Genomic DNA, 26,651 nt, shown 5'->3' on the forward strand with positions numbered 1-26,651 from the left:
ACTGTGAGAAATCAGAATTTACCTCACGGTAACCGGCAGTCTTGCCCATATCGACCACTCGAGAAGACGGGTGAACTCAGAGCGCTGGACTCTTCACGTCCAGACAAAATCCTAATCTGATGATTTGCAAAGTCAAGCTTGTCTATGTGTGTGAAAATAGATTTCACCACCACCACCACCAACAACAACAACAATAATAAAAATAATAACAACGATCTTCTTTTGTTCTAGTTTTAATCGGTTGAAGAAATCAGGCAGACATGGCGATTTCATTATTGTCCTTTATTGCCGTTTATTGTTCCAGGGATATACAGTAGCACCTTCTTTTCTGGGGGTATAACATTACTCATCCCCAATTCCCCCACCCCACCCCACCCCCATGACAGCACCAAGTAATGTGACTCCCCACTAAGGAAGGCGCTATATTTTGGAAACTAAACCATCTCGGGTGCTGCTTGCAGCAGTACAGACCAGCACTGGCTGATCGCTACCGAATGAGACTGGTCTGTGCTGTGTCTCATTGTGTGTGTGCTGTTTGTAGGGGGGCGACTTCACAGAGCTGCCTGAGAGACTTCCAGAACTTCTTGGAGAACAATTTGGGAATCGTTGTCTAGAAAGACAAAAAATGAGCTTGATCACAGTATGGATTTGGTCATTTGCTTGGACGCCCAGAAAGCAATGTGAGACACGCCCCCTTCCACAGCCGTTGCCCGGGCAACAGGGCCGGTGCCTCAGGCCTGCAGCTCGGTGATGTCCCAGATGAACTGCAGGGGGAGCCCTTTCATCTTCTCCCGGTACACCTGGTCAAAGCGCTCGTTCTGCGCCACGGTGAAACTGTTCTTCCAGTCGCCGATGGTACCTGCATTTCCAACAGCAGAATCAGAGAGGAAGAACTGAGACTCTTATCCCAGGATGCATCTGTCCTATTCCTGGAACTGTCCTGTTTGTGAGTCCTCTGCTGTCAGCCCCTCAGTTACTTCCCAGCTGGTGCCAGAAGCACTTGCATCAATTGTCCCCAACAATATAATGTACTAAAACTAATGAAGCATAATAAACAATGAAGCACACACGTTTGGGGATAATAGCAATTCTAACTTTCTTCCAGAACTTGATGTAATATTTGGACAACAGTCTCATCAGGAGGACATTGCTGTGCTGAAAACGATCTGATATTCCTCCAAGTTGAAAAAAACGTGTCAAGATGCAACAGGGAAAGAACCATTACAGATGCCCAGCCTTGGCTGAGAAGGTGAAGCCAAATGCTGTGCTGTCCCAAGGTCCAGTGCAGCAGACAAGCAGCACAGCAATGAGTGGGACAACACTTTCGCTTTTACCTTTGCGCAGAAACCTCCCCTTGCTCTTGTCCAGGACATCTTCTGTCATGAACTCGTAGTTAGCTTTGGGGTCCTCCTTCATGTTTTTGAAGGTGGTCTTCTGCACGATCCTGTCAATGGCTGAGTCGTCCAGATTCTTCCCCAAGAACTTGCTGATCTTCACCACCGCGGAGCGCAGATCCTGAGGGGAACAGTACGCAGAGAGACCTCACATCCTCCTGCCTTTATTATAATAAACAAATCTCCAGCTCGATGGACCAGAGTCGTGTGGTTTTCTGAGAAGAGCCTAACAGAGGGATTTTCAAAAATTTAAATAAAATTTCATTTTAGCTCCAGCCCTTTACCCACCCTTCTACATCCATCAGCCTGAATATTTCTGTAAATGCATTTTATATTTTGGAGCAGTTGCACATACTGTATTTTGCACCCCTCCTTTGCAGCTACTATGCAGTTAGCACTGATCTGCTGTGTGTGTGACCGGTGGGGCTGTTCAGTGGAAAGAAATCAACTTTGGTACCAACAGAACATAAGCAACCATGTTTTCTAATGACAATCTAATTGCACATGCTTTTCTATCAGTTGAGAACTCCTCTGTAAGACTTAAAACCCACAGTGCTCTCCAACGTCCTCATGATGCAAGATTTGTCAGGAACCTAACACAGACATGATCACAGCCATGGAGAGCCGATACGTACCTTGACCATCTCCTCGTAGGTTAAGAAGAGGATGTTAAAGTCATCTTTGTGAGTGTACCATCCCCGGACGTGGTCGAACCAGGATCCAGAGACCACTGGAAAAGATCAAGGGAGATCTCATGGTCACTTGTCAACAAAAAGGTAGATGATGAGTCACCAAGTGAAAAATGAAAAGCAGAATGTCTTCCTATCCTCTACAGTCTGTCGTTTAAAAATGATTTTGCTTGAAAATCTGCCATTTAAAAAGATCTCTATACCCTAGGAGTCTTGTATACTTTTTTGGACACTGGACCCGTGGATTTTTACAGCACTGAACATCAGGCTGTAGGGGCTCATCCTGGAATAAGGCCTTGGATGTGATCCCCAGGCTCCTTGATGGAAAAACCCATCTGAATCCCAGCACTTCTTTTCCAGGTCTGGAGAAGCATGAACTGAACTTACTCCTGCCACTCAGGAACCGATCCAGCGATTCATCAAAGTCCTTCGGTGTAACAAATCTGACCATGATTTTGGAGAAATGATAGTAAGAAACACAGATATCTTTGGGGTTCCGGATGACATAAATGACCTAAAATAAACAATCCAAGCAGACAAAGCAAAAGGAGACAACAAAATGGTTAATGCGCTACAAATAGGAAAATTGACTTGAAATTTAAATGATACACAAAGATCTGTCTCTCTGTGGGTTTAGTTGGTTAATCGGTTAGATGTTTAGGAATGTACATTGTCACATGGGTGCAATGATGTTTTTTAGTGCAAAAGGGGTGTGCATAGATATAGTGGTGTTGGGTGTCTTGTTTTTAAAGCTGTCTTTGTGTTTTTTGTATTGTGGCCTGAAAAGGAACTGAAATAAACCCTCCTAGACTTTACCTTTTAGAGTCTGTGTGAGCTTTGTGTGTACAGACTTCCCTAATAGGACAAGGGTCTTTCACCGATATCTACAGTATCTGACTGCACTGCAAACTGCACAGAGCTGCCGACGTGAATATTGTCACCCTGGACCTTCAACATGTTGATCCACAGGGACATATTCATTATAACGCCACTGGGCGAAGAGTTAGAGAGGGCAATGGCGTCACTGTATGACCACAGAGCCTTGTATAGTAACCTTTGGTTCCTCTTTGCACCCTGACATTGGTTTTTCTCGTATGAGATTCAGCAGAGCACAGTGTCACAGTGCAAACACACACCAGAACAGGTCAACGCCCCCAAAGTCTCCAGTCCACGTTCAGTTCAGAAGTCCAGTTAATAACTGGTCACTTGAACTGTATCCCCCAGCTGCAGATGTGAACCATGAAGATCTGCTTTTGGTCATGGTCTCAGACTGGTTTTCAGTTAAATCTCTTCCTGATTGTGCCTGAGGTCAGTTCTATTCTGTTATTGCTTCAGTGGATTGATAATTACAGCTTATTTGGTTCGTTTTAAATCCTTCCATTACCCTTTCACACGCACACCCAATCTGGATTTGCCAGGTCTCACAGAGATCTAACTACACTGTTAACTGCCAGGGGATAACTCTGCATCCTTTCCAACTATAATCCCACACCATCCTGGCAGATCTCCAGCACTCATACAGGACAGCCTGAACAATTCCAGTCACCGTGACCCAATGATATTGCCCAGGTTTGAACCAGCAAACCCGAGTCAACAGATCGCAGCACATATACACTGCTGTGCAGAAGTCTTAGACACTGGACTTTTCTCAGCTCAACTCATTGCTGCTCCTTCGTTATGCATAAGAACAGGTCGGCCATGTTAGATCTTTATTCTGTTGTGCAAAAAGGAATCCTTTAACAGTGTGCAGAGAGGATCAAAATCACATTCATGCGGACAAACCAGTTAGATATGATTATGGATTAGCTGCTACAACACCTCATACTCGTTCCCCATGTGTACAGCACCTCATTATCTTTCTGTTCAAGGTGAACTGAGTCTTCCTGAAGGGCGAGCTCGATTCCTCTCACCTAGACGAAACTCTAGTATTCCATTCATCTGTTTTTAATCATCGCTTTTATCAATAGAGGGTTGTGGTGAGCCAGCGGGCACAGGACACAGGGCACAGGGCAGTGTGTACACCCTGGATGGGACACCTGTCCAGTACAGAGGACTGAACTGCACCAGTACCACTCAACGCTATTGTAATACACCTGTGGAGGCAAACTGAGCAAACTGTGGGGGTCACATCCGTGTGTGACTGAGACTTTCACACAATTGTGCAGCGGCTGCAGAGCCTACACAGCCCAGCTGGGGTGTGTTTTAGCTTTATTCTTGTGTAACAGCCAATCAACTGGAGCTGCCCTGTGCCCTGTGGCCCTACGTCTTGTGCTGTCAGCTCCCTGGGAAGAGCTCCAGGCCTGTCTGGACCACAGAGACCCCCCCCACTCAGGCAGAGCAGACTCACTTTCCCCCTCCCCTCGCGGAGCCCCCTGGGCACCAGGTAGTGTCCCAGGTGCGAGGCGAAGAGGCGGGGCGAGGGGCGCGCGGTGTCGTCTCGCCCATTGTACCGAAACTCCAGCCAGGGCATGCGCTCGTAGGTGGTCTGCATCTCTGGGGCGCCTGGGTAGTCATTTTCGTGCAGTAGGGTGATGATGTGCTGGGTCCACACGGTGCCTGTGGGACAGACAGCAAACGCATGAGACAGATTCCTGGGGATCACCTGGCTTGACAGGGTCACACCACGCTGTCACAGGACTAATGGAAAAGGCCAGCTGGCAATGGTACAACAAGCCATACCTTACAGAACATTCAAAGACACACAGCATTTGTAGAACAGGTTTTAGAGAGCTGGATACTTACTGACAGCTTTATAACACTGTATTTCATCTGAGCCTGATGCTGCTACCTATCCAGGTGGTGTTGCACATTGGTGGTGGTGGAGGGGATCCCCATTACCTGTAAAGTGCTTTGAGTGGAGTGTCCAGAAAAAGCGCTATATAAGTGTAAGCAATTATTATTATTATTATTATTATTATTATTATTATTATTATTACCTGCTTTCATACCCTGTCTGCCCATTCAGAGCACTAGCAGACACTCACAAGCTTGCACAGCAGACTTGACCTGTGTGTGCTGCACTGTGGTGAAAGGTGACGGTGTTCGTGTTCCCCACTGATTTCTGCACAAGCATTTGCTCCTACACTACTGACTGAACAGCTCTTAACCGCTGAATGGTTTAGGATGGACAGACACAGGTGGGACTGTATCAGCACTGGATCAAGACAGCTGCCTTAATAAGTCTTAATAGGAAACTGAAGCTCATATATTGCCTGCTTCTGAAACGTTACTTGCCCTATAGATCCTTTATTGGGGATTTTGGAAAAGAGCTTACCGGACTTGGGAAAAGTTACCAGGAACACGTCACTGTCGCGTATCTCGAAGTCTTCCAGCGAGTCGATGAATTCCGGGGAGATGTCGCCTTCTCGGGGGAAGACGAAGCCCTTGTACTTGAAGAGAAACTCGTCGATGGACTCGACCTCGGAGCCGGTGGCCATGGAGACGGGCGGGCGGACGCGGGCGCACGGGCGACGCGCAGGAGACAAAACTGCAGCTCGGAGCTCAGTGGAGCGCCCGGTCCGTGCGAGCCGCGGTCTTTACAGAAGCAATCCTTACAATAAGCAGGACTCTCCGCCTCCCCTACACTGCCATTGGACGATTCTGGCATTGTGTGGATAGCCGTAAAAGAATTAAGATAGCGTATCGGCTTGGTCTACAAACCTGGGCGGACTTTGCTCACCGCAGTAAAGTTAGCTCGGAGATCACAATTCACTTCGGAACGTCAAGAGCGTTGTCACGAAACCTACGAGAGTTATGAAAACACTGGTCTTGTTTACACATAAGGCAATTTGTGATTGTTTTCTCAGCCTTCACTTTGTCCATTTCACGCCGTTTTTTTTTCTGCCCACACACAAATATTCTGTTGCCAAAACCTTTGAAAGGGAGACACATAAAGCCTTCAAACCAAACGGATTTTAAAGACCGCGATTTGTGAACATTTTCGCAACCTTTCCATAAAATTAGCAGACAGCTAATTGTCTTTTTTAAACCTTTGCTTTTTGATTGATGCGCAATCACGCACCAACTGGAGCACTGCTGGACAGCTGTGTCCACAAGTTCACAGTGCGAGATATACTGCTCAACAGGTGTTCACGCGAACCACCTGCATATTTTACACACTAGGCAGAACCTCAGACTTTTCCCAAATCACCTTATGCACAATGTAAGTGTTTTCATAACTCGAATTATCGTTATTGACGTTCCAAAATAAATTTCGAACTTCAAGCTAACTTTACCGCGGTATCAGAGTCTGTAGTTGATTTTTTTACTGCCTTTGAGGATCTTGAACACTTGTATCTGGTCACCCTCCTAGTCTTCTCTATTCAAAACTCACACGTGTTGTCCCAAATTGCACAACATTAACACTGGGTCTCAGTGAGAGCCATCACTTTTTATTACAGATGTATCTATGACATGCCAGTGGGGGTCCTTGCATACTGTCAGTATGCCCTCGTTTAAGAATTGAGTTTCAGACTGAATTCTGAAAGGGAGTCCATGTGTTCTTTCTCTCTGACAGACGAGGGAGTCCAACCTGCAGAAAAAGAAGACAACCACATTGCTTCCCATGAATCACGCCCTCTGTCAGAGCTGAGGATCGTGCTGCTGGGAAGAAAATGGGCTGGGAAGAGATGAACTGAGAGACACAAGCATTGAACAGCACACCGAGAGAGCAGGAGTGAACCTCCAAAGGTTTATTGAGAAATGTGGGAACAGGGATCACGTTCTCAACAACAAAAATGTGGAGGATCGCACCCCAGGTCACAGAGCTCCTGGAGAAAATAGAGGAGATGATGGCAGGAATCCAAGGAGAGGTCTTCCTCAGGGAAAAGAGTCATCTTGAAGATGAGAAAAGCCTGGGTGCACAAGAGGAGGAGCTGAAAATAAGGGCTGATAGCAGAGAGAGGGAACTCGGGCACGAAGAGGGAATGAGAGAGAGAAAGGGGGAGATCAGAACAGCACTGGAGGGAGAGGAGATGACGAGAGAGGCAGAGACAGATCTTCTACCGAAGAAGAGGAGGAGCAGTTTTGATGATGACCGTCCTAACGGTGAGTGCAATTCATGCTGTATAAACGATCGGCCAATGATTGTACTGGTGTTCCTCATTAGTATGTATCAGGGGCAATACACTCAGCTACTGCAGGTTCTAAACTAGGGTCTTCAGGCTTTCGTTCAAACCACCATCTGTTTAGATGCTGTAAATACATGAGTAGAAAAATGTGACACTTAAATGAAATCAGGTCAAGTAAGGTTAAGGTCAAGTAAATGGTTAGCTCCAGCTAAAGAGAAATACTAACCCTCCAGAAACTGCTAGTGACTTCCTTTCTGTACACTCATGAGAGCAAAGAAGGCTGCAGCTTACACTGCCCAAGAAGTGACAAGGGTTGTCCAAAAGCTGTAACCATGCTTCTGCTGTTGTCCTGCAGTGACTGGAGGTGCAGTTCCAGAGACAAGCCCTGGTCTGTCTTCCAGTCCTGACATCCCAGAGTCTTCCAGTAAGTCTGACCTCAGACTGGTGCTGCTGGGACAGACTGGGGCTGGGAAGAGTGCAGCAGGGAACACCGTTCTGGGCGCAAAGCTGTTTCCCTCTGAAGCCAGCAGCTCTGCGGTGACGAGACACAGTGAGAAGAGGAAGGGACGAGTGGCCAGGAGGCGGGTGGCTGTGGTGGACACGCCGGACTGGATCCACACAGAACTCTCTCAGGAAGAAGTGAAGAAGGATGTGGGGCTCTGTATTAACCTGTCCTCCCCAGGCCCCCACGCTTTTCTCCTGGTGATTCCAGTGGGGCGGTCATCAGGGGTAGAGAAGAGCCTACTGGAGATGGTCCAGGAGATTTTCGGGGAGGGGGCTGTGGAGCACACCTTGGTCCTTTTCACTCACATGGATGAGCTTAAGGGGAAGACAATCGAGGAGTTTCTCCAGGAAGGCAGCAAAGACCTGAAATGGCTTGTGGAGAGATGTGGGAACAGGTATCACGTCCTCAACAACAACAACATGGATGATCGCAGTTGTCACGGATGTCGGAAGGGACAAACCGTGGAATGGCAGGAGAGTGGAAAAAGACCCATGTGAGTAGTGGTGGAACGGGAGGTTAGCCCAGGCTCAGCTGTTCAGGAGTCGTATAGAAACCAATGTCCTCAGGCAGCGGACGTGGGGCGACTTGGTGCCTGGCGGGTCTCAGGACATCCGAACGTCAATGCTAAGCGAAGGTGAATGAGAGACCCAGAAATATATAGCCCCAGAGAGAGAGACACCGGAAGGAGAGCAAAGCACAGGAAACAAGGGACAGGACAGAGTAGGAGCGCCCTCTGGCTGCAGAGGGTGTGACAGCAGTCAGGTCACAGAGCTCCTGGAGAAAGTAGAGCAGGTGGTCGCAGGAAATAAGGGCAGCAACTACAGCAGTGAGATGTACCAGCAGGCAGAGGCCCAGATCAGACAGAGGCAGGAGGAGCTATTGAGGGAGAGGGCAGAGGTCAAGCAGAGGGAAGCGGAGGGATTAAGGGAGAAGCACCAGCAGGAAATGCAGAATGAACTCAAGAGGAAGGATCTGCAGATCCAGAAAGGGCAGGAGGAGATCAGAGAGCTGGAGGAACGGATTGCAGAGCTAGAGAAGAGGCTGAGGGAGGAGAGTGGCGAGGAGAGGAGGAGAGTGCTGGTGGAGGAGCTGGCAAAAGAGCGAGCGGAGAGACAGAGGCTGAAAAGAGTGAATATGGAACTGGGAGAGGAGAGGGAGATGGGGAGGAGACAGAAGGAAGAGAGACACAGGAGGGAGATTAAGGAACTCATTCAGCACTATGAGGAAAAAGCCAGGAAAGAGGCAGAGAGAAGTTTCTTTTTGAGGCAGAGTCCCAGCACAGTGAAGCTGGCCCCCTTACAAACAGCACAACCAATGAAACGCACCCCACATTCACTAGTGCTCTGTCTGTAGGGGGGGTTGTGTTGTTGAAAGTAGTGTCTGAGGTGCTTTTGTTCCAGGGATATACAGTAGCACCTTCTTTTCTGGGGGTATAACATCACTCAACTCCAACTCTCCCCACCCACCCCCATGACAGCACCAAGAGTCATGTGACTCCCCACTAAGGAAGGCGCTATATTTTGGAAACGAAAGCATCTCGGGTGCTGCTTGCAGCAGTACAGACCAGCACTGGCTGATCGCTACCGAATGAGACTGGTTCAGTTTTCCTGCACCATTTCCTTCTCCTGCTGTGTTTTATTGTGTGTGCTGTTTGTAGAGGGCCAACTTCACAGAGCTGCCTAAGAGACTTCCAGAACTCCTTGGAGAACAATTTGGGAATTGTTGTCTAGAAAGACAGACAACGAGATTGATCACAGTACGGATTCGGTCATTAGCACCTCTGAACCTAGCCCTTCTTTTCCAGGCCTGGAGAAACGTGAACTGAACTTACTCCTGCCACTCAGGAACCGATCCAGCGATTCATCAAAGTCCTTCGGTGTAACAGATCTGACCATGATTTTGGAGAAATGATAGTAAGAAACGCAGATATCTTTGGGGTTCCGGATGACATAAATGACCTAAAATAAACAAACCAAGCAGACAAAGCAAAAGGAGACAACAAAACTGTTAATGCGCTACAAGTAGGAAAATTGAAATGATACACAAAGATCTCTCTCTCTGTGGGGATTATTTGGTTAATCGGTTAGATGTTTAGGAATGTACATTGTCACATGGGTGCAATGATGCTTTTTTAGTGCAAAAAGGGTGTGCATAGATATAGTGGTGTTGGGTGTCTTGTTTTTAAAGCTGTCTTTGTGTTTCTTGTATTGTGGCCTGAAAAGGAACTGAAATAAACCCTCCTAGACTTTACCTTTTAGAGTCTGTGTGAGCTTTGTGTGTACAGACTGCCCTAATAGGACAAGGGTCTTTCATATCTACAGTATCTGACTGCACTGCAAACTGCACAGAGCTGCCGACGTGAATATTGTCACCCTGGACCTTCAACATGTTGATCTACAGGGACATATTCATTATAACGCCACTGGGCGAAGAGTTAGAGAGGGCAATGACGTCACTGTATGACCACAGAGCCTTGTATAGTAACCTTTGGTTGCTGTCTGCACCCTGACATTAGTTTTTCTCAAATCAGATTCAGCAGAGCACAGTGTCACAGTGCAAACACACGCCAGAACAGGTCAACGCCCCCAAAGTCTCCGGTCCAAGTTCAGTTCAGAAGTCCAGTTAATAGCTGGTCACTTGAACTGTATCCCCCAGCTGCAGATGTGAGCCATGAGCCATGAGCCTTTTGGTCAGACTGATTTTCAGACTGATTTCAGTTAATTCTGTTTCTGATTGTGCCTGAGGTCAGTTCTATTCTGTTATTGCTTCAGTGGATTGATAATTAGAAGCTCTAGTATTCCATTCATCCGTTTTCATTGACCGCTTTTATCAATTGAGGGTTGTGGTGAGCCAGCGGGCACAGGACACAGGGCACAGGGCAGTGTGTACACCCTGGATGGGACACCTGTCCAGTACAGAGGACTGAACTGCACCAGTACCACTCAACGCTATTGTAATACACCTGTGGAGGCAAACTGAGCAAACTGTGGGGGTCACATCCGTGTGTGACTGAGACTTTCACACAATTGTGCAGCGGCTGCAGAGCCTACACAGCCCAGCTGTGGTGTGTTTCAGCTTTATTCATGTGTAACAGCCAATCAACTGGAGCTGCCCTGTGCCCTGTGGCCCTACGTCTTGTGCTGTCAGCTCCCTGGGAAGAGCTCCAGGCCTGTCTGGACCACAGAGACCCCCCCCACTCAGGCAGAGCAGACTCACTTTCCCCCTCCCCTCGCGGAGCCCCCTGGGCACCAGGTAGTGTCCCAGGTGCGAGGCGAAGAGGCGGGGCGAGGGGCGCGCGGTGTCGTCTCGCCCATTGTACCGAAACTCCAGCCAGGGCATGCGCTCGTAGGTGGTCTGCATCTCTGGGGCGCCTGGGTAGTCATTTTCGTGCAGTAGGGTGATGATGTGCTGGGTCCACACGGTGCCTGTGGGACAGACAGCAAACGCATGAGACAGATTCCAGCGGATCACCTGGCTTGACAGGGTCACACCACGCTGTCACAGGACTAATGGAAAAGGCCAGCTGGCAATGGTACAACAAGCCATACCTTACAGAACATTCAAAGACACACAGCATTTGTAGAACAGGTTTTAGAGAGCTGGATACTTACTGACAGCTTTATAACACTGTATTTCATCTGAGCCTGATGCTGCTACCTATCCAGGTGGTGTTGCACATTGGTGGTGGTGGAGGGGATCCCCATTACCTGTAAAGTGCTTTGAGTGGAGTGTCCAGAAAAAGCGCTATATAAGTGTAAGCAATTATTATTATTATTATTATTATTATTATTATTATTATTACCTGCTTTCATACCCTGTCTGCCCATTCAGAGCACTAGCAGACACTCACAAGCTTGCACAGCAGACTTGACCTGTGTGTGCTGCACTGTGGTGAAAGGCGACGGTGTTCGAGTTCCCCACTGATTTCTGCACAAGCATTTGCTCCTACACTTCTGACTGAACAGCTCTTAACTGCTGAATGGTTTAGGATGGACAGACACAGGTGGGACTGTATCAGCACTGGATCAAGACAGCTGCCTTAATAAGTCTTAATAAGACACTGCAGCTCATATATTGCCTGCTTCTGAAACGTTACTTGCCCTATAGATCCTTTATTGGGGATTTTGGAAAAGAGCTTACCGGACTTGGGAAAAGTTACCAGGAACACGTCACTGTCGCGTATCTCGAAGTCTTCCAGCGAGTCGATGAATTCCGGGGAGATGTCGCCTTCTCGGGGGAAGACGAAGCCCTTGTACTTGAAGAGAAACTCGTCGATGGACTCGACCTCGGAGCCGGTGGCCATGGAGACGGGCGGGCGGACGCGGGCGCACGGGCGACGCGCAGGAGACAAAACTGCAGCTCGGAGCTCAGTGGAGCGCCCGGTCCGTGCGAGCCGCGGTCTTTACAGAAGCAATCCTTACAATAAGCAGGACTCTCCGCCTCGCCTACACTGTCATTGGACGATTCTGGCATTGTGTGGATAGCCGTAAAAGAATTAAGATAGCGTATCGGCTTGGTCTACAAACCTGGGCGGACTTTGCTCACCGCAGTAAAGTTAGCTCGGAGATCACAATTCACTTCGGAACGTCAAGAGCGTTGTCACGAAACCTACGAGAGTTATGAAAACACTGGTCTTGTTTACACATAAGGCAATTTGTGATTGTTTTCTCAGCCTTCACTTTGTCCATTTCACGCCGTTTTTTTTTCTGCCCACACACAAATATTCTGTTGCCAAAACCTTTGAAAGGGAAACACATAAAGCCTTCAAACCGCAAGCATTTTAAAGACCGCGATTTGTGAACATTTTCACAACCTTTCCATAAAATTAGCAGTCAGCTAATTGTCTTTTTTAAAGCTTTGCTTTTTGATTGATGCGCAATCACGCACCAACTGGAGCACTGCGGGACAGCTGTGTCCACAAGTTCACAGTGCGAGAAATACTGCTCAACAGGTTTTCACGCGAACCACCTGCATATTTTACACACTAGGCAGAACCTCAGACTTTTCCCAAATCACCTTATGCACAATGTAAGTGTTTTCATAACTCTAATTACTGTTATTGACGTTCCAAAATAAATTTCGAACTTCAAGCTAACTTTACCGCGATATCAGAGTCTGTAGTTGATTTTTTTACTGCCTTTGAGGATCTTGAACACTTGTATCTGGTCACCCTCCTAGTCTTCTCTATTCAAAACTCACACGTGTTGTCCCAAATTGCACAACATTAACACTGGGTCTCAGGGAGAGCCATCACTTTTTATTACAGATGTATCTATGACATGACAGTGGGGGTCCTTGCATACTGTCAGTATGCCCTCGTTTAAGAATTGAGTTTCTGACTGAATTCTGAAAGGGAGTCCATGTGTTCTTTCTCTCTGACAGACGAGGGAGTCCAACCTGCAGAAAAAGAAGACAACCACATTGCTTCCCATGAATCACGCCCTCTGTCAGAGCTGAGGATCGTGCTGCTGGGGAGAGATGAACTGAGAGACACAAGCATTGAACAGCACACCGAGAGAGCAGGAGTGAACCTCCAAAGGTTTATTGAGAAATGCGGGAACAGGGATCACGTTCTCAACAACAAAAATGTGGAGGATCGCACCCAGGTCACAGAGCTCCTGGAGAAAATAGAGGACATGATGGCAGGAATCCAAGGAGAGGTCTTCCTCAGGGAAAAGAGTCATCTTGAAGATGAGAAAAGCCTGGGTGCACAAGAGGAGGAGCTGAAAATAAGGGCTGATAGCAGAGAGAGGGAACTCGGGCACGAAGAGGGAATGAGAGAGAGAAAGGGGGAGATCAGAACAGCACTGGAGGGAGAGGAGATGACGAGAGAGGCAGAGACAGATCTTCTACCGAAGAAGAGGAGGAGCAGTTTTGATGATGACCGTCCTTGATGCTGTATAAACGATCGGCCAATGATTGTACTGGTGTTCCTCATTAGTATGTATCAGGGGCAATACACTCAGCTACTGCAGGTTCTAAACTAGGGTCTTCAGGCTTTCGTTCAAACCACCATCTGTTTAGATGCTGTAAATACATGAGTAGAAAAATGTGACACTTAAATGAAATCAGGTCAAGTAAGGTTAAGGTCAAGTAAATGGTTAGCTCCAGCTAAAGAGAAATACTAACCCTCCAGAAACTGCTAGTGACTTCCTTTCTCTACACTCATGAGAGCAAAGAAGGCTGCAGCTTACACTGCCCAAGAAGTGACAAGGGTTGTCCAAAAGCTGTAACCATGCTTCTGCTGTTGTCCTGCAGTGACTGGAGGTGCAGTTCCAGAGACAAGCCCTGGTCTGTCTTCCAGTCCTGACATCCCAGAGCCTTCCAGGAAGTCCGACCTCAGACTGGTGCTGCTGGGGAAGACTGGGGCTGGGAAGAGTGCAGCAGGAAACACCGTTCTGGGCGCAGAGCTGTTTCCCTCTGAAGCCAGCAGCTCTGCGGTGACGAGGCACAGTGAGAAGAGGAAGGGACGAGTGGCCAGGAGGCGGGTGGCTGTGGTGGACACGCCGGACTGGATCCACACAGAACTCTCGCAGGAAGAAGTGAAGAAGGATGTGGGGCTCTGTATTAACCTGTCCTCCCCAGGCCCCCACGCTTTTCTCCTGGTGATTCCAGTGGGGCGGTCATCAGGGGTAGAGAAGAGCCTACTGGAGATGGTCCAGGAGATTTTTGGGGAGGGGGCTGTGGAGCACACCCTGGTCCTTTTCACTCACATGGATGAGCTAAAGGGGAAGACAATCGAGGAATTTCTCCAGGAAGGAAGCACAGACCTGAAATGGCTTGTGGAGAGATGTGGGAACAGGTATCACGTCCTCAACAACAACAACATGGATGATCGCAGTTGTCACGGATGTCGGAATGGACAAACTGTGGAATGGCAGGAGAGTGGAAAAAGACCCATGTGAGTAGAGGCGGAACGGGAGGTTAGCCCAGGCTCAGCTGTTCAGGAGTCGTATAGAAACCAATGTCCTCAGGCAGCGGACGTGGGGCGACTTGGTGCCTGGCGGGTCTCAGGACATCCGAACGTCAATGCTAAGCGAAGGTGAATGAGAGACCCAGAAATATATAGCCCCAGAGAGAGAGACACCGGAAGGAGAGCAAAGCACAGGAAACAAGGGACAGGACAGAGTAAGAGCGCCCTCTGGCTGCAGAGGGTGTGACAGCAGTCAGGTCACAGAGCTCCTGGAGAAAGTAGAGCAGGTGGTCACAGGAAATAAGGGCAGCAACTACAGCAGTGAGATGCACCAGCAGGCAGAGGCCCAGATCAGACAGAGGCAGGAGGAGCTATTGAGGGAGAGGGCAGAGGTCAAGCAGAGGGAAGTGGAGGGATTAAGGGAGAAGCACCAGCAGGAAATGCAGAATGAACTCAAGAGGAAGGGTCTGCAGATCCAGAAAGGGCAGGAGGAGATCAGAGAGCTGGAGGAACGGATTGCAGAGCTAGAGAAGAGGCTGAGGGAGGAGAGTGGCGAGGAGAGGAGGAGAGTGCTGGTGGAGGAGCTGGCAAAAGAGCGAGCGGAGAGACATAGGCTGAAAAGAGTGAATATGGAACTGGGAGAGGAGAGGGAGATGGGGAGGAGACAGAAGGAAGAGAGACACAGGAGGGAGATTAAGGAACTCATTCAGCACTATGAGGAAAAAGCCAGGAAAGAGGCAGAGAGAAGTTTCTTTTTGAGGCAGAGTCCCAGCACAGTGAAGCTGGCCCCCTTACAAACAGCACAACCAATGAAACGCACCCCACATTCACTAGTGCTCTGTCTGTAGGGGGGGTTGTGTTGTTGAAAGTAGTGTCTGAGGTGCTTTTGTTCCAGGGATATACAGTAGCACCTTCTTTTCTGGGGGTATAACATCACTCAACTCCAACTCTCCCCACCCACCCCCATGACAGCACCAAGAGTCATGTGACTCCCCACTAAGGAAGGCGCTATATTTTGGAAACGAAAGCATCTCGGGTGCTGCTTGCAGCAGTACAGACCAGCACTGGCTGATCGCTACCGAATGAGACTGGTTCAGTTTTCCTGCACCATTTCCTTCTCCTGCTGTGTTTTATTGTGTGTGCTGTTTGTAGAGGGCCAACTTCACAGAGCTGCCTAAGAGACTTCCAGAACTCCTTGGAGAACAATTTGGGAATTGTTGTCTAGAAAGACAGACAACGAGATTGATCACAGTACGGATTCGGTCATTAGCACGGATGCCCAGAAAGCAATGTGAGACACGCCCCCTTCCACAGCCGTTGTCCGGGCAACAGGGCCGGCGCCTCAGGCCTGCAGCTCGGTGATATCCCAGATGAACTGCAGGGGGAGCCCTTTCATCTTCTCCCGGTACACCTGGTCAAAGCGCTCGTTCTGCGCCACGGTGAAACTGTTCTTCCAGTCGCCGATGGTACCTGCATTTCCAACAGCAGAATCAGAGAGGAAGAACTGAGACTCTTATCCCAGGATGCATCTGTCCTATTCCTGGAACTGTCCTGTTTGTGAGTCCTCTGCTGTCAGCCCCTCAGTTACTTCCCAGCTGGTGCCAGAAGCACCTGCATCAATTATCCCCAACAATATAATGTACTAAAACTAATGAACCATAATAAACAATGAAGCACACATGTTTGGGGATAATAGCAATTCTAACTTTCTTCCAGAACTTGATGTAATATTTGGACAACAGTCTCATCAGGAGGACATTGCTGTACTGAATACGATCTGATATTCCTCCAAGTTGAAAAAAACGTGTCAAGATGCAACAGGGAAAGAACCATTACAGATGCCCAGCCTTGGCTGAGTAGGTGAAGCCAAATGCTGTGCTGTCCCAAGGTCCAGTGCAGCAGACAAGCAGCACAGCAATGAGTGGGACAACACTTTCGCTTTTACCTTTGCGCAGAAACCTCCCCTTGCTCTTGTCCATGACATCTTCTGGCAGTAACTCGTAGTTGGCTTTGGGGTCCTCCTTCATGTTTTTGAAGGTGGTCTTCTGCACGATCCTGTCAATGGCCGAGTCGTCCAGATTCTTCCCCAAGAACTCGCTGATCTTCACCACCGCGGAGCGCAGATCCTGAGGGGAACAGAGAGACCTCACATCCTCCTGCCTTTATTATAATAAACAAATCTCCAGCTTGATGGACCAGAGTCGTGTGGTTTTCTGAGAAGAGCCTAACAGAGGGATTTTCAAAAGATGTCTCCAAATTTAAATAAAATTTCATTTTAGCTCCAGCCCTTTACCCACCCTTCTACATCCATCAATATTTCTGTAAATGCATTTTAGATTTTGGAGCAGTTGCACATACTGTATTTTGCACCCCTCCTTTGCAGATACTATGCAGAAAGCACTGATCTGCTGTGTGTGTGACCGGTGGGGCTGTTCAGTGGAAAGAAATCAACTTTGGTAAAAAACAAAAGATAAGCAACCATATTTTTTAATGACAATCTGATTGCACATGCTTTTCTATCAGTTGAGAACTCCTCTGTAAGACTTAAAACCCACAGTGCTCTCCAGCGTCCTCATGATGCAAGATTTGTCAGGAACCTAACACAGACATGATCACAGCCATGGAGAGCCGATACGTACCTTGACCATCTCCTCGTAGGTTAAGATGAGGATGTTAAAGTCATCTTTGTGAGTGTACCATCCCCGGACGTGGTCGAACCAAGATCCAGAGACCACTGGAAAAGATCAAGGGAGATCTCACAGTCACCTCATCAGGCAAGATGACTCACGTTGTCAATAAGAAGGTAGATGATGAGTCACCAAGTGAAAAATGATTTTAAAAGATCTATACCCTATGGAGTCTTGTATACTTTTTTGGACACTGGACCCTTTTGTGGATTTTTACAGCACTTAACATCAGGCTGTAGGGGCTCATCCTGGACCGGGACCCTGGACTGTGATCTCCGGGCTGTAGGGGATCATTCTTGTGATCCCCAGGCTCCTTAATGGAAAAACCCCTCTGAATCCCAGCCCTTCTTTTCCAGGCCTGGAGAAACATGAACTGAACTTACTCCTGCCACTCAGGAACCGATCCAGCGATTCATCAAAGTCCTTCGGTGTAACAAATCTGACCATGATTTTGGAGAAATGATAGTAAGAAACGCAGATATCTTTGGGGTTCCGGATGACATAAATGACCTAAAATAAACAAACCAAGCAGACAAAGCAAAAGGAGACAACAAAACTGTTAATGCGCTACAAGTAGGAAAATTGAAATGATACACAAAGATCTCTCTCTCTGTGGGGATTATTTGGTTAATCGGTTAGATGTTTAGGAATGTACATTGTCACATGGGTGCAATGATGCTTTTTTAGTGCAAAAAGGGTGTGCATAGATATAGTGGTGTTGGGTGTCTTGTTTTTAAAGCTGTCTTTGTGTTTCTTGTATTGTGGCCTGAAAAGGAACTGAAATAAACCCTCCTAGACTTTACCTTTTAGAGTCTGTGTGAGCTTTGTGTGTACAGACTGCCCTAATAGGACAAGGGTCTTTCATATCTACAGTATCTGACTGCACTGCAAACTGCACAGAGCTGCCGACGTGAATATTGTCACCCTGGACCTTCAACATGTTGATCTACAGGGACATATTCATTATAACGCCACTGGGCGAAGAGTTAGAGAGGGCAATGACGTCACTGTATGACCACAGAGCCTTGTATAGTAACCTTTGGTTGCTGTCTGCACCCTGACATTAGTTTTTCTCAAATCAGATTCAGCAGAGCACAGTGTCACAGTGCAAACACATGCCAGAACAGGTCAACGCCCCCAAAGTCTCCGGTCCAAGTTCAGTTCAGAAGTCCAGTTAATAGCTGGTCACTTGAACTGTATCCCCCAGCTGCAGATGTGAGCCATGAGCCATGAGCCTTTTGGTCAGACTGATTTTCAGACTGATTTCAGTTAATTCTGTTTCTGATTGTGCCTGAGGTCAGTTCTATTCTGTTATTGCTTCAGTGGATTGATAATTAGAAGCTCTAGTATTCCATTCATCCGTTTTCATTGACCGCTTTTATCAATAGAGGGTTGTGGTGAGCCAGCGGGCACAGGACACAGGGCACAGGGCAGTGTGTACACCCTGGTTGGAACACCTGTCCAGTACAGAGGACTGAACTGCACCAGTACCACTCAACGCTATTGTAATACACCTGTGGAGGCAAACTGAGCAAACTGTGGGGGTCACATCCGTGTGTGACTGAGACTTTCACACAATTGTGCAGCGGCTGCAGAGCCTACACAGCCCAGCTGGGGTGTGTTTTAGCTTTATTCTTGTGTAACAGCCAATCAACTGGGGCTGCCCTGTGCCCTGTGGCCCTACGTCTTGTGCTGTCAGCTCCCTGGGAAGAGCTCCAGGCCTGTCTGGACCACAGAGACCCCCCCCACTCAGGCAGAGCAGACTCACTTTCCCCCTCCCCTCGCGGAGCCCCCTGGGCACCAGGTAGTGTCCCAGGTGCGAGGCGAAGAGGCGGGGCGAGGGGCGCGCGGTGTAGTCCTGCCCCTTTCCCCGAAACTCCAGCCAGGGCATGCGCTCGTAGGTGGTCTGCATCTCTGGGGCGCCTGGGTAGTCATTTTCGTGCAGTAGGGTGATGATGTGCTGGGTCCACACGGTGCCTGTGGGACAGACAGCAAACGCATGAGACAGATTCCAGCGGATCACCTGGCTTGACAGGGTCACACCACGCTGTCACAGGACTAATGGAAAAGGCCAGCTGGCAATGGTACAACAAGCCATACCTTACAGAACATTCAAAGACACACAGCATTTGTAGAACAGGTTTTAGAGAGCTGGATACTTACTGACAGCTTTATAACACTGTATTTCATCTGAGCCTGATGCTGCTACCTATCCAGGTGGGGCTGCACATTGGTGGTGGTGCAGGGGATCCCCATTACCTGTAAAGTGCTTTGAGTGGAGTGTCCAGAAAAAGCGCTATATAAGTGTAAGCAATTATTATTATTATTATTATTATTATTATTATTACCTGCTTTCATACCCTGTCTGCCCATTCAGAGCACTAGCAGACACTCACAAGCTTGCACAGCAGACTTGACCTGTGTGTGCTGCACTGTGGTGAAAGGCGACGGTGTTCGAGTTCCCCACTGATTTCTGCACAAGCATTTGCTCCTACACTACTGACTGAACAGCTCTTAACCGCTGAATGGTTTAGGATGGACGGACTGTATCAGCACTGGATCAAGACAGCTGCCTTAATAAGTCTGTTTTTCCTTCTGCTGAAGTCCAGTCATTGTATCTCACCTCGCGCACCTGAATGAAGACTGTCCTGAGACCTCACTGACTAGCACAGGTTTCATAACCGATGGCACAACTCATTTGTGATTCACATCAGAGCTGAAAGAAATTAGCCTGTGACTCAGAACTTCACAGGATCAAAATCCAGAAGTCATAGCGTTCCTCCAGCCACCTCCAAACACTGATTTAAAACGCGCAGGAATCCGACACTCGTGGGTTGGGGCTGCCAGGCATGTACAGTAGCATACCTGTATACTGTACTGTGTTAATCACACCCAGTCCCTGGCCAATGGGCACACTGATCAGTGCTAATAACCACTCGGACACTGAAGCTCATATATTGACTGCTTCTGAAACGTTACGTGCCCTATAGATCCTTTCTAGGAAATGTTGGAAAACAGCTTACCGGACTTGGGAAAAGTTACCAGGAACACGTCACTGTCGCGTATCTCGAAGTCTTCCAGCGAGTCGATGTATTCCGGGGAGATGTCGCCTTCTCGGGGGAAGACGAAGCCCTTGTACTTGAAGAGAAACTTGTCGATGGACTCGACCTCGGAGCCGGTGGCCATGGAGACGGGCGGGCGGACGCGGGCGCACGGGCGACGCGCAGGAGACAAAACTGCAGCTCGGAGCTCAGTGGAGCGCCCGGTCCGTGCGAGCCGCGGTCTTTACAGAAGCAATCCTTACAATAAGCAGGAGTCCCCGCCTCGCCTACACTGCCATTGGACGATTCTGGCATTGTTTGTGTAAATAGCCGTGCAGGAATTAAGATAGCGTATCGGCTTGGTCTACAAACATGGACTGCCTTTGCTCACCGCAGTAGAGAGCGCTGTCACGAAACCTACAAGAAAACACTGGTCTTGTGCATAAGGCGATTTGTGAATGTTTTCTCAGCCTTTCTCACTTTGTGGATTTTACGCCGTCTTCTTGTGCCCTCACACGAAATTTCCTGTTGCCAAAACCTTTGGAAGGGAAACACATACAGTAAAACCTTCAAACCAAACGCATTTTAAAGACCGCGATTTGTGAAAGTTTTCACAACCTTTCCATAAAATTAGCAGTCAGCTAATTATCTTTTTTAAACCTTTGCTTTTTGATTGATGCGCAATTACGCACCAACTGGAGCACTGCAGGACAGCCGTGTCCACAAGTTCACAGTGCGAGAAATACTGCTCAACAGGTGGTCACGCGAACCACCTGCATACGTACATAAGAAGCAGAACAGCACAGAGACGAACTCAAAGTAGACTCCAATTTTCCAGCCTGTAAGGACTGGGATTAAAGTTTATTTTATTTCTGAAACCCTTTTTTTTAATGTCCTGTTTTCATTCAGGTAAGGGTCAACCACATATGCAATACTGCTGACAGCAGGAAACATCTTCTTCTGTACTCAAAAGCAGTGCCCATCATGTTCAAGCCAAATGTTTTAAACAGAAGACTGACCTTTCACAGCCTTGCTTTGATTTGTTTTATTAAAATTTATTTTTTTATGATTTTGTATTATGGCACAATTAGAGAGGCAATACACTGGGATAAGGGGGTGGACTTCACGAGTCAAAAGCTTTTGTAGAATCAAACCCAAAAGCCTCAATCTGAGTGTTTTACACACTAGGCAGAACCTCAGACTTTTCACAAATCACCTTATACACAATGTAAGTGTTTTCATAACTCTAATTATTGTTATTGACGTTCCAAAATGAATTTTAAACTTCAAGCTAACTTTACCACGGTATCAGAGTCTGTAGTTAATTTTTTTACTGCCTTTGAAGATCTTGAACACTTTTATCTGGGCCCCCTCCTAGTCTTCTCTATTCAAAACTCACACGTGTTGTCCCAAATTGTACAAAATATTCTCAATGAAGCCTTACTAGTAAATCAAACAATTTTTAAATAACATAATTTCATTCTACACTTCTGATTAGGTATTCTCACACCCAGTTCGCAAATTGTATTGATTCCCGCATTGCCTGGAAGATGTAAATGATGTGCCAACATACTGTACAGTACTGTAAAAAAACCTTAAGTCTTTTTCACAAGTAACCAAGTAATTAATATGTTTCCCATTTTGCATTTATCACTTGCGTTATAACAACCCATCTTGAAGCTTTACCTGCGGTTTAGATCTTTCTTTTGCTAATATTTCCCCTGCCCAAGATGGCAATGCACAGATCACGGGCAGTTTGACTGGATACCTGCAATCAATGGAGCAATATCAGCTACACATCCTAGTGGCAGACAGGATCAATGGAGCACAGAGCAGACATGGAGAGGGTGATGCCCAGGAGCAGAATCGGAACACTGCCAGATCACCCTACCTACTGCCCCAGACAGGTTCCAGGAGGCTGGAGGCTTTTTGTTTTCCGGTGTGAGAGCCCGGAAGCCACTTCTTACAGCTACAACGAAGGTGGCTTTTTTCCCAGCTAGGCAGCTGGAAGAGTTGTGTTTTGCTAGAATGAATGGCTGATTGACTATTTTTTTCCTTCAGCTCCAGCTGAAGGGCGGCTTTCCCCAGCGCAGGCTGTTTATTTTTCCCAGGCTCCCTTGGAAGAAGCCTATTAAAAAAAAAGACACAGTACAAGATTATTACAAATAACCCAAAAAATAAAAACCTTGTTTCACTTTAAATCTTGTGTGTGGGGTATGTCTGTGTTTAAGGGCCGCTCCTCATGGCATCACAAGACCTGTGTTTAGTTTAGGATTTCGTAACTGTAAGTTATTGCAGGTCAGAAAGCAGATCTGTGCAAAATGTCAATCGATTGCTTTTCAAGGCCCTCTGACAGCCTCTTGGTTTAGAATTCATTTTGCGTTAGTGTATTTGCAAACATTGTTAATACTGAAAATCTGGGATGTATGTGTGTTTGAGTTGTACAATAAAAGGTTTTCTCTTTAAATAAATTTGGGCCAGACAGCGCAAAACTCAGAAAGCACTTTCAGCCTTTCCCCTGGTAAGGGACACTCTGCATGCATTAATATGTGCATGGGTTTCAATGATGAGCTCAAATCTCTGTCTGGGGTTTTGTGCCGGTGAGTGCTTGTTTCTGAGGTTATTGGGCTCAGGAGAGGATGATACTCAGCAGGGCAGCATGAGGAACAGTGTCCAAACCCAGCAGGCGATCAGACTGAGCAGGACCTCAGTTGGCCCAGCACAGAGCAGAGCTCGTGTCTGAGGTTCTGCTGGCACTGTGACAGACTGACAGTGTGTCTCGGGTCTCAGAGAAGGGTGCAGAACTGGGAGAGTGCAGAGGCTTGGGAATCTTTTCCCAAACCAGTCTTATGCAGAAGAGTGTGCCAGTCACAACATTGCTGTAATGTGAATTTGAGGAGACGGAGATGGAGTCTCAAACTGTAGTTCCAATTCTCCAGCCTGTAAGAACCTCTCAGCCGATCTCTGTTGTGTTCAGTCTGGGCTTGACTGACTCTAGGGAAGATCTGACACATTGTAAGGAGTTTCTCTGATCTTTACCTGCAAGTGTTGAGCTCCTGATTCACTTACAAAATACAGCAGTTAAACACACAACTTCTACCTTGTTTAGGAACCCAGAACAATTGAAGAATTGATATGAATCCCAAGATGAGGTCAATTAAGGGGTCAATTATGTAACTGAGAGCTTAACTAGGAAGAAAACCAGATGATATGGGGGCCTTCAGGACCAGGACTGAGCAACCCTGCCCTACCACTCACTTGGTCCTCTCACTATTAATTTAAAAATCCTGATCCATGATCCCAATGCCACTTACAGCGGCATCTGGATTTTCACATTGAGGTTAAAGCGTAGCTCCATTGAGGGTTTGTGACTCGTTATCTAGTGCAGGTGTCCCCAGTCCTGGTGCCTCCAAGCACACCTGCGGGTTTCTGTTCCAGCCCAGGCCTCAGTCACACAACCGAACCCTTCATGGATTTACTGCCAGGGTGAACCTGGGCCGGTTCCGGCTCTGAACCAGCTGGAGGCTGCCTCCGATCCTGATCTACTGGCGAACGGCGGCTGTCTGCGTGGTTCCCGCCTCGTCTTCAGCGGTCTCCTCGAGGCTTCCCAAGCCTTCTACTTCCTGGGCCGTCCCGTCTGAAGAGGCTCTCCCTGGTCCATCTCGGAAGGACTCTCCTGGGATAGCGGAGGCCGACGATGTCATGTGCTCTCACCTGCGTGTGAATCCAGGATGTGGTAGCAGAGATTTCCCGGATACGTCAGCCTCAGCCAGGTAGCCGGCAAAGTGATATTCTCACACTGTAGATCTGTGCTAGCTGTGCTTCCTGTGTATTCACTGACACACAGATCTCTTTTGTAACAGCACTATTCTTCACAGCAGCTTGAAAGATACCAGTGTGAGCCCTTATTGACAATACCTTTTGTCTCTTTGCTATTTAGATCTCTGAGCACACATCTGTGCCTCCTTTTGTCTCAGGAGGGAGGGGAGGTGTCCTTTGATTGTGTGGATTTTCATGGTGCGAGTTTCACATCTATGCACTACCATGGACAGCGCGTTTGTACATTGGTCACGTCTGCCTCACTGTAAATCATCCTGTAAATACAGACGGGTGCAGTGCGCCGGCCTTCCACAAGGGGGCCACACGCCATCACTCTTGGCGCAGGGAACGCAGCCCTCCCTCAGGAATAATAACCAGAACAGGGCTGCTTCTGCCGCACTGAGCCAGAGAGCACTGGAGCAGCACACTCTCAGAGAAATTCAGAGAAGCATGCATCCAGGCAGCCTTTCTGTCCATCTAGCCATCCATAGGGCAAACACAGTACTGTACAGGACAGGGGAGCTCTGCCTGTGCTCGTCTGTATCTGTATTCGGGAAGCAGGTGTATTACAGCATGCAGACCCCACATAGCTCAATTTTGTCTGGTCCAGATTATGCCGTGATGGAATAATACTATGACAGTGGTGCTCTCAGTTATCCAATGTGCGCCACTGTATTACTTGTAAAGTGATACTGCAGCTCCCTGTAGCTCCTCAGACTGTGAAGGGGGTGACGTGATTCAGTCTCCAGTACATTTCTGGTACAAAAGCAGGAACAATTGATAATGATACCTTAAGGGACTCCAAAAACGCCATAGGAGGAGAACCCAGCCCACCCAGTCGATCAGGAGGAGGAGTAACTGCTTCATAATTAATGCTTGCATCAAGGGAGAATTAAGAAAGCTGGATTGCTGAAGCCCAGGGTGGAATTTAGCCAGGTCTGCTGGGCCAACACCCCTACTCTTACAAGAATCCCCACTGGATCTTTAACGCACAGCAGAGCACTGTGGCACTGCTGTTCAGTGTTCCAGAGGGGACAGCACCGCCTGCTGGTCCTACCAACACCAACTGCAGCAGGGACCTGATCGTGCTTGGAGGATCAACCCAGTAGTAGTTACCAGACCCAGACCCTTGCTAAACCTGTAGGCCCCTCCGAGTCTCCATCTTCTGAAAGCTCTGCGAGCCAGTCTGCGAAGCTGCTGTGGTGAGTGTAATGTCGCTGGTAGACCAGCAGGTGGCAGCTATCTCTCTCTTTCTGCCACCCCATCTCCCTCTTTCCTCTAAGCAGGAAGAGGCACTGTACTGCTGAAGGTGCCACCTTTTGGATGAGTTATTAAACGGAGGTTTTGACAGCATCATGGACTGTGATGGTCATCTGGAATCTGTACAGATACCGTAATTTTATGGTAATCTGTAAACCAGTATGCACAGTTCAGGTCAGGGGTCAAAGTGGGAAACAGGTTATAAAATACGACTTTCTGAAATTCCCATTGCCTGAGATAAAGAAAGCTCACGTGAGACAATGACCTTTGCCTGAATGGATTTTCTGGTCTAATAAAGATTTAATAAAGTAAGAGCAATCTTGCCCAGCATGTGGTTTACCTGTGGCTTTCATGGAAGATGTGACCTCGGAGATCTGTGAGCTGGGCAGTCAGCACCCGAAGCCTGACCAGCTCTGTTTCACTCACTCACTCACTCACTCACTCCCCCCTGTTCATGTCTCTCCTTCACCCCTTCATTCTCTCGCTCCCTCCCTCTCTCTCCCCCCTCCCCTCCTCACTCGATCACTCAGTCAGTCAAGGTGAGCGATGCAGCCTGGTTAAAAATAGTTCAATATGTTTAAGAGGCAGACGGTGCATTCACAGCATACAGAGCAGGCAGACAGTGCAGGCCAGTGATTTAGTGCTTCAGCTACAGAGAGAGAGAGGAGGAGGGGACAGGGGGGAGACAGAGAGAGAGGAGGAAGAGGACAGGGGGGAGACAGAGAGAGAGGAGGAAGAGGACAGGGGGGAGACAGAGAGAGAGGAGGAGGACAGGACGAGACAGAGCGAGAGGAAGAGGACAGGGGGAGACAGAGAGAGAGATAGCGGAGGGGAGAGAGGAAGAGAACAAGGTCTGGAAGGAGCAGCAGTACAAAAGGCGCAAAAGCATTTAGCAGGACTAGGCTGGAAGCTTACATCAGTGCCAAACGCCTGTTTAAAAACACACCGAAATGCCCTTCTCCAGACCTCCTTCGCTGCCGAGGCAACGGTCCTATCCAAGGGGCAGCCCGTAAGCACAGAGGCAGAGCACAGACTGCGGAGTCCGTGTAATATGGCAAGCCACACACTAACCGGCGAAGAAAGCCCCTCAGAAGATCGCGCCAGTCTGCTCCTGGAGGACCGTGTCTGAGGCACGTTTATAATGGCTTCGGGCTCCGCGGGACATTCTGGAGGTGCAGGAGGTTTCCCGGATCGTGGTCAGGCGAATTCTTCCGGGTGAACGAGGCAGCGGTGGCCTTGAATGAGGTGTCTGTCCTGCTGCAGGGTTTCGGGAC

The 26,651-nt window shown here is 48.1% G+C and overlaps 3 protein-coding genes across 4 annotated transcripts; 1 reads left to right on the forward strand and 2 right to left on the reverse strand.

The window, feature by feature from the left end:
- Positions 1-267: 267 nt before the first annotated feature.
- On the reverse strand, positions 268-13,542 carry LOC148648710 (amine sulfotransferase-like). 2 transcript variants are annotated; one of them, XM_088606536.1, is made up of 6 exons: positions 11,798-13,542; positions 10,874-11,082; positions 9,489-9,615; positions 2,030-2,124; positions 1,335-1,515; positions 268-859 (listed from the first exon to the last, which is right to left on the reverse strand). In XM_088606536.1, exons 1-6 carry the CDS (start codon positions 11,958-11,960, stop codon positions 732-734), a joined length of 903 nt encoding a protein of 300 aa, XP_088462662.1. In that variant the 5' UTR covers positions 11,961-13,542; the 3' UTR covers positions 268-731. The 2 variants fall into 2 exon arrangements, with proteins under 2 accessions (XP_088462662.1, XP_088462661.1); XM_088606535.1 differs by lacking the exons at positions 9,489-9,615; positions 10,874-11,082; positions 11,798-13,542 and adding exons at positions 2,471-2,597; positions 4,431-4,639; positions 5,358-5,945.
- On the forward strand, positions 6,820-8,365 carry LOC148648711 (GTPase IMAP family member 4-like). The gene is made up of 2 exons (XM_088606602.1): positions 6,820-7,129; positions 7,508-8,365. The coding sequence occupies exons 1-2, from the start codon at positions 6,820-6,822 to the stop codon at positions 8,152-8,154; spliced, it is 957 nt and encodes a 318-aa protein (XP_088462728.1). The 3' UTR covers positions 8,155-8,365.
- A 1,776-nt stretch (positions 13,543-15,318) lies between the features above and the next one.
- LOC148648712 (amine sulfotransferase-like) lies at positions 15,319-20,606 on the reverse strand. The gene is made up of 6 exons (XM_088606537.1): positions 20,281-20,606; positions 19,026-19,234; positions 17,641-17,767; positions 17,210-17,304; positions 16,516-16,696; positions 15,319-16,040 (listed from the first exon to the last, which is right to left on the reverse strand). Exons 1-6 carry the CDS (start codon positions 20,441-20,443, stop codon positions 15,913-15,915), a joined length of 903 nt encoding a protein of 300 aa, XP_088462663.1. The 5' UTR covers positions 20,444-20,606; the 3' UTR covers positions 15,319-15,912.
- Positions 20,607-26,651: the final 6,045 nt, after the last annotated feature.

Source organism: Lepisosteus platostomus, chromosome 14 (genome assembly GCF_059453375.1).
Source record: "Lepisosteus platostomus isolate fLepPlt1 chromosome 14, fLepPlt1.hap1, whole genome shotgun sequence".
Lineage (NCBI taxonomy): Eukaryota > Metazoa > Chordata > Actinopteri > Semionotiformes > Lepisosteidae > Lepisosteus > Lepisosteus platostomus.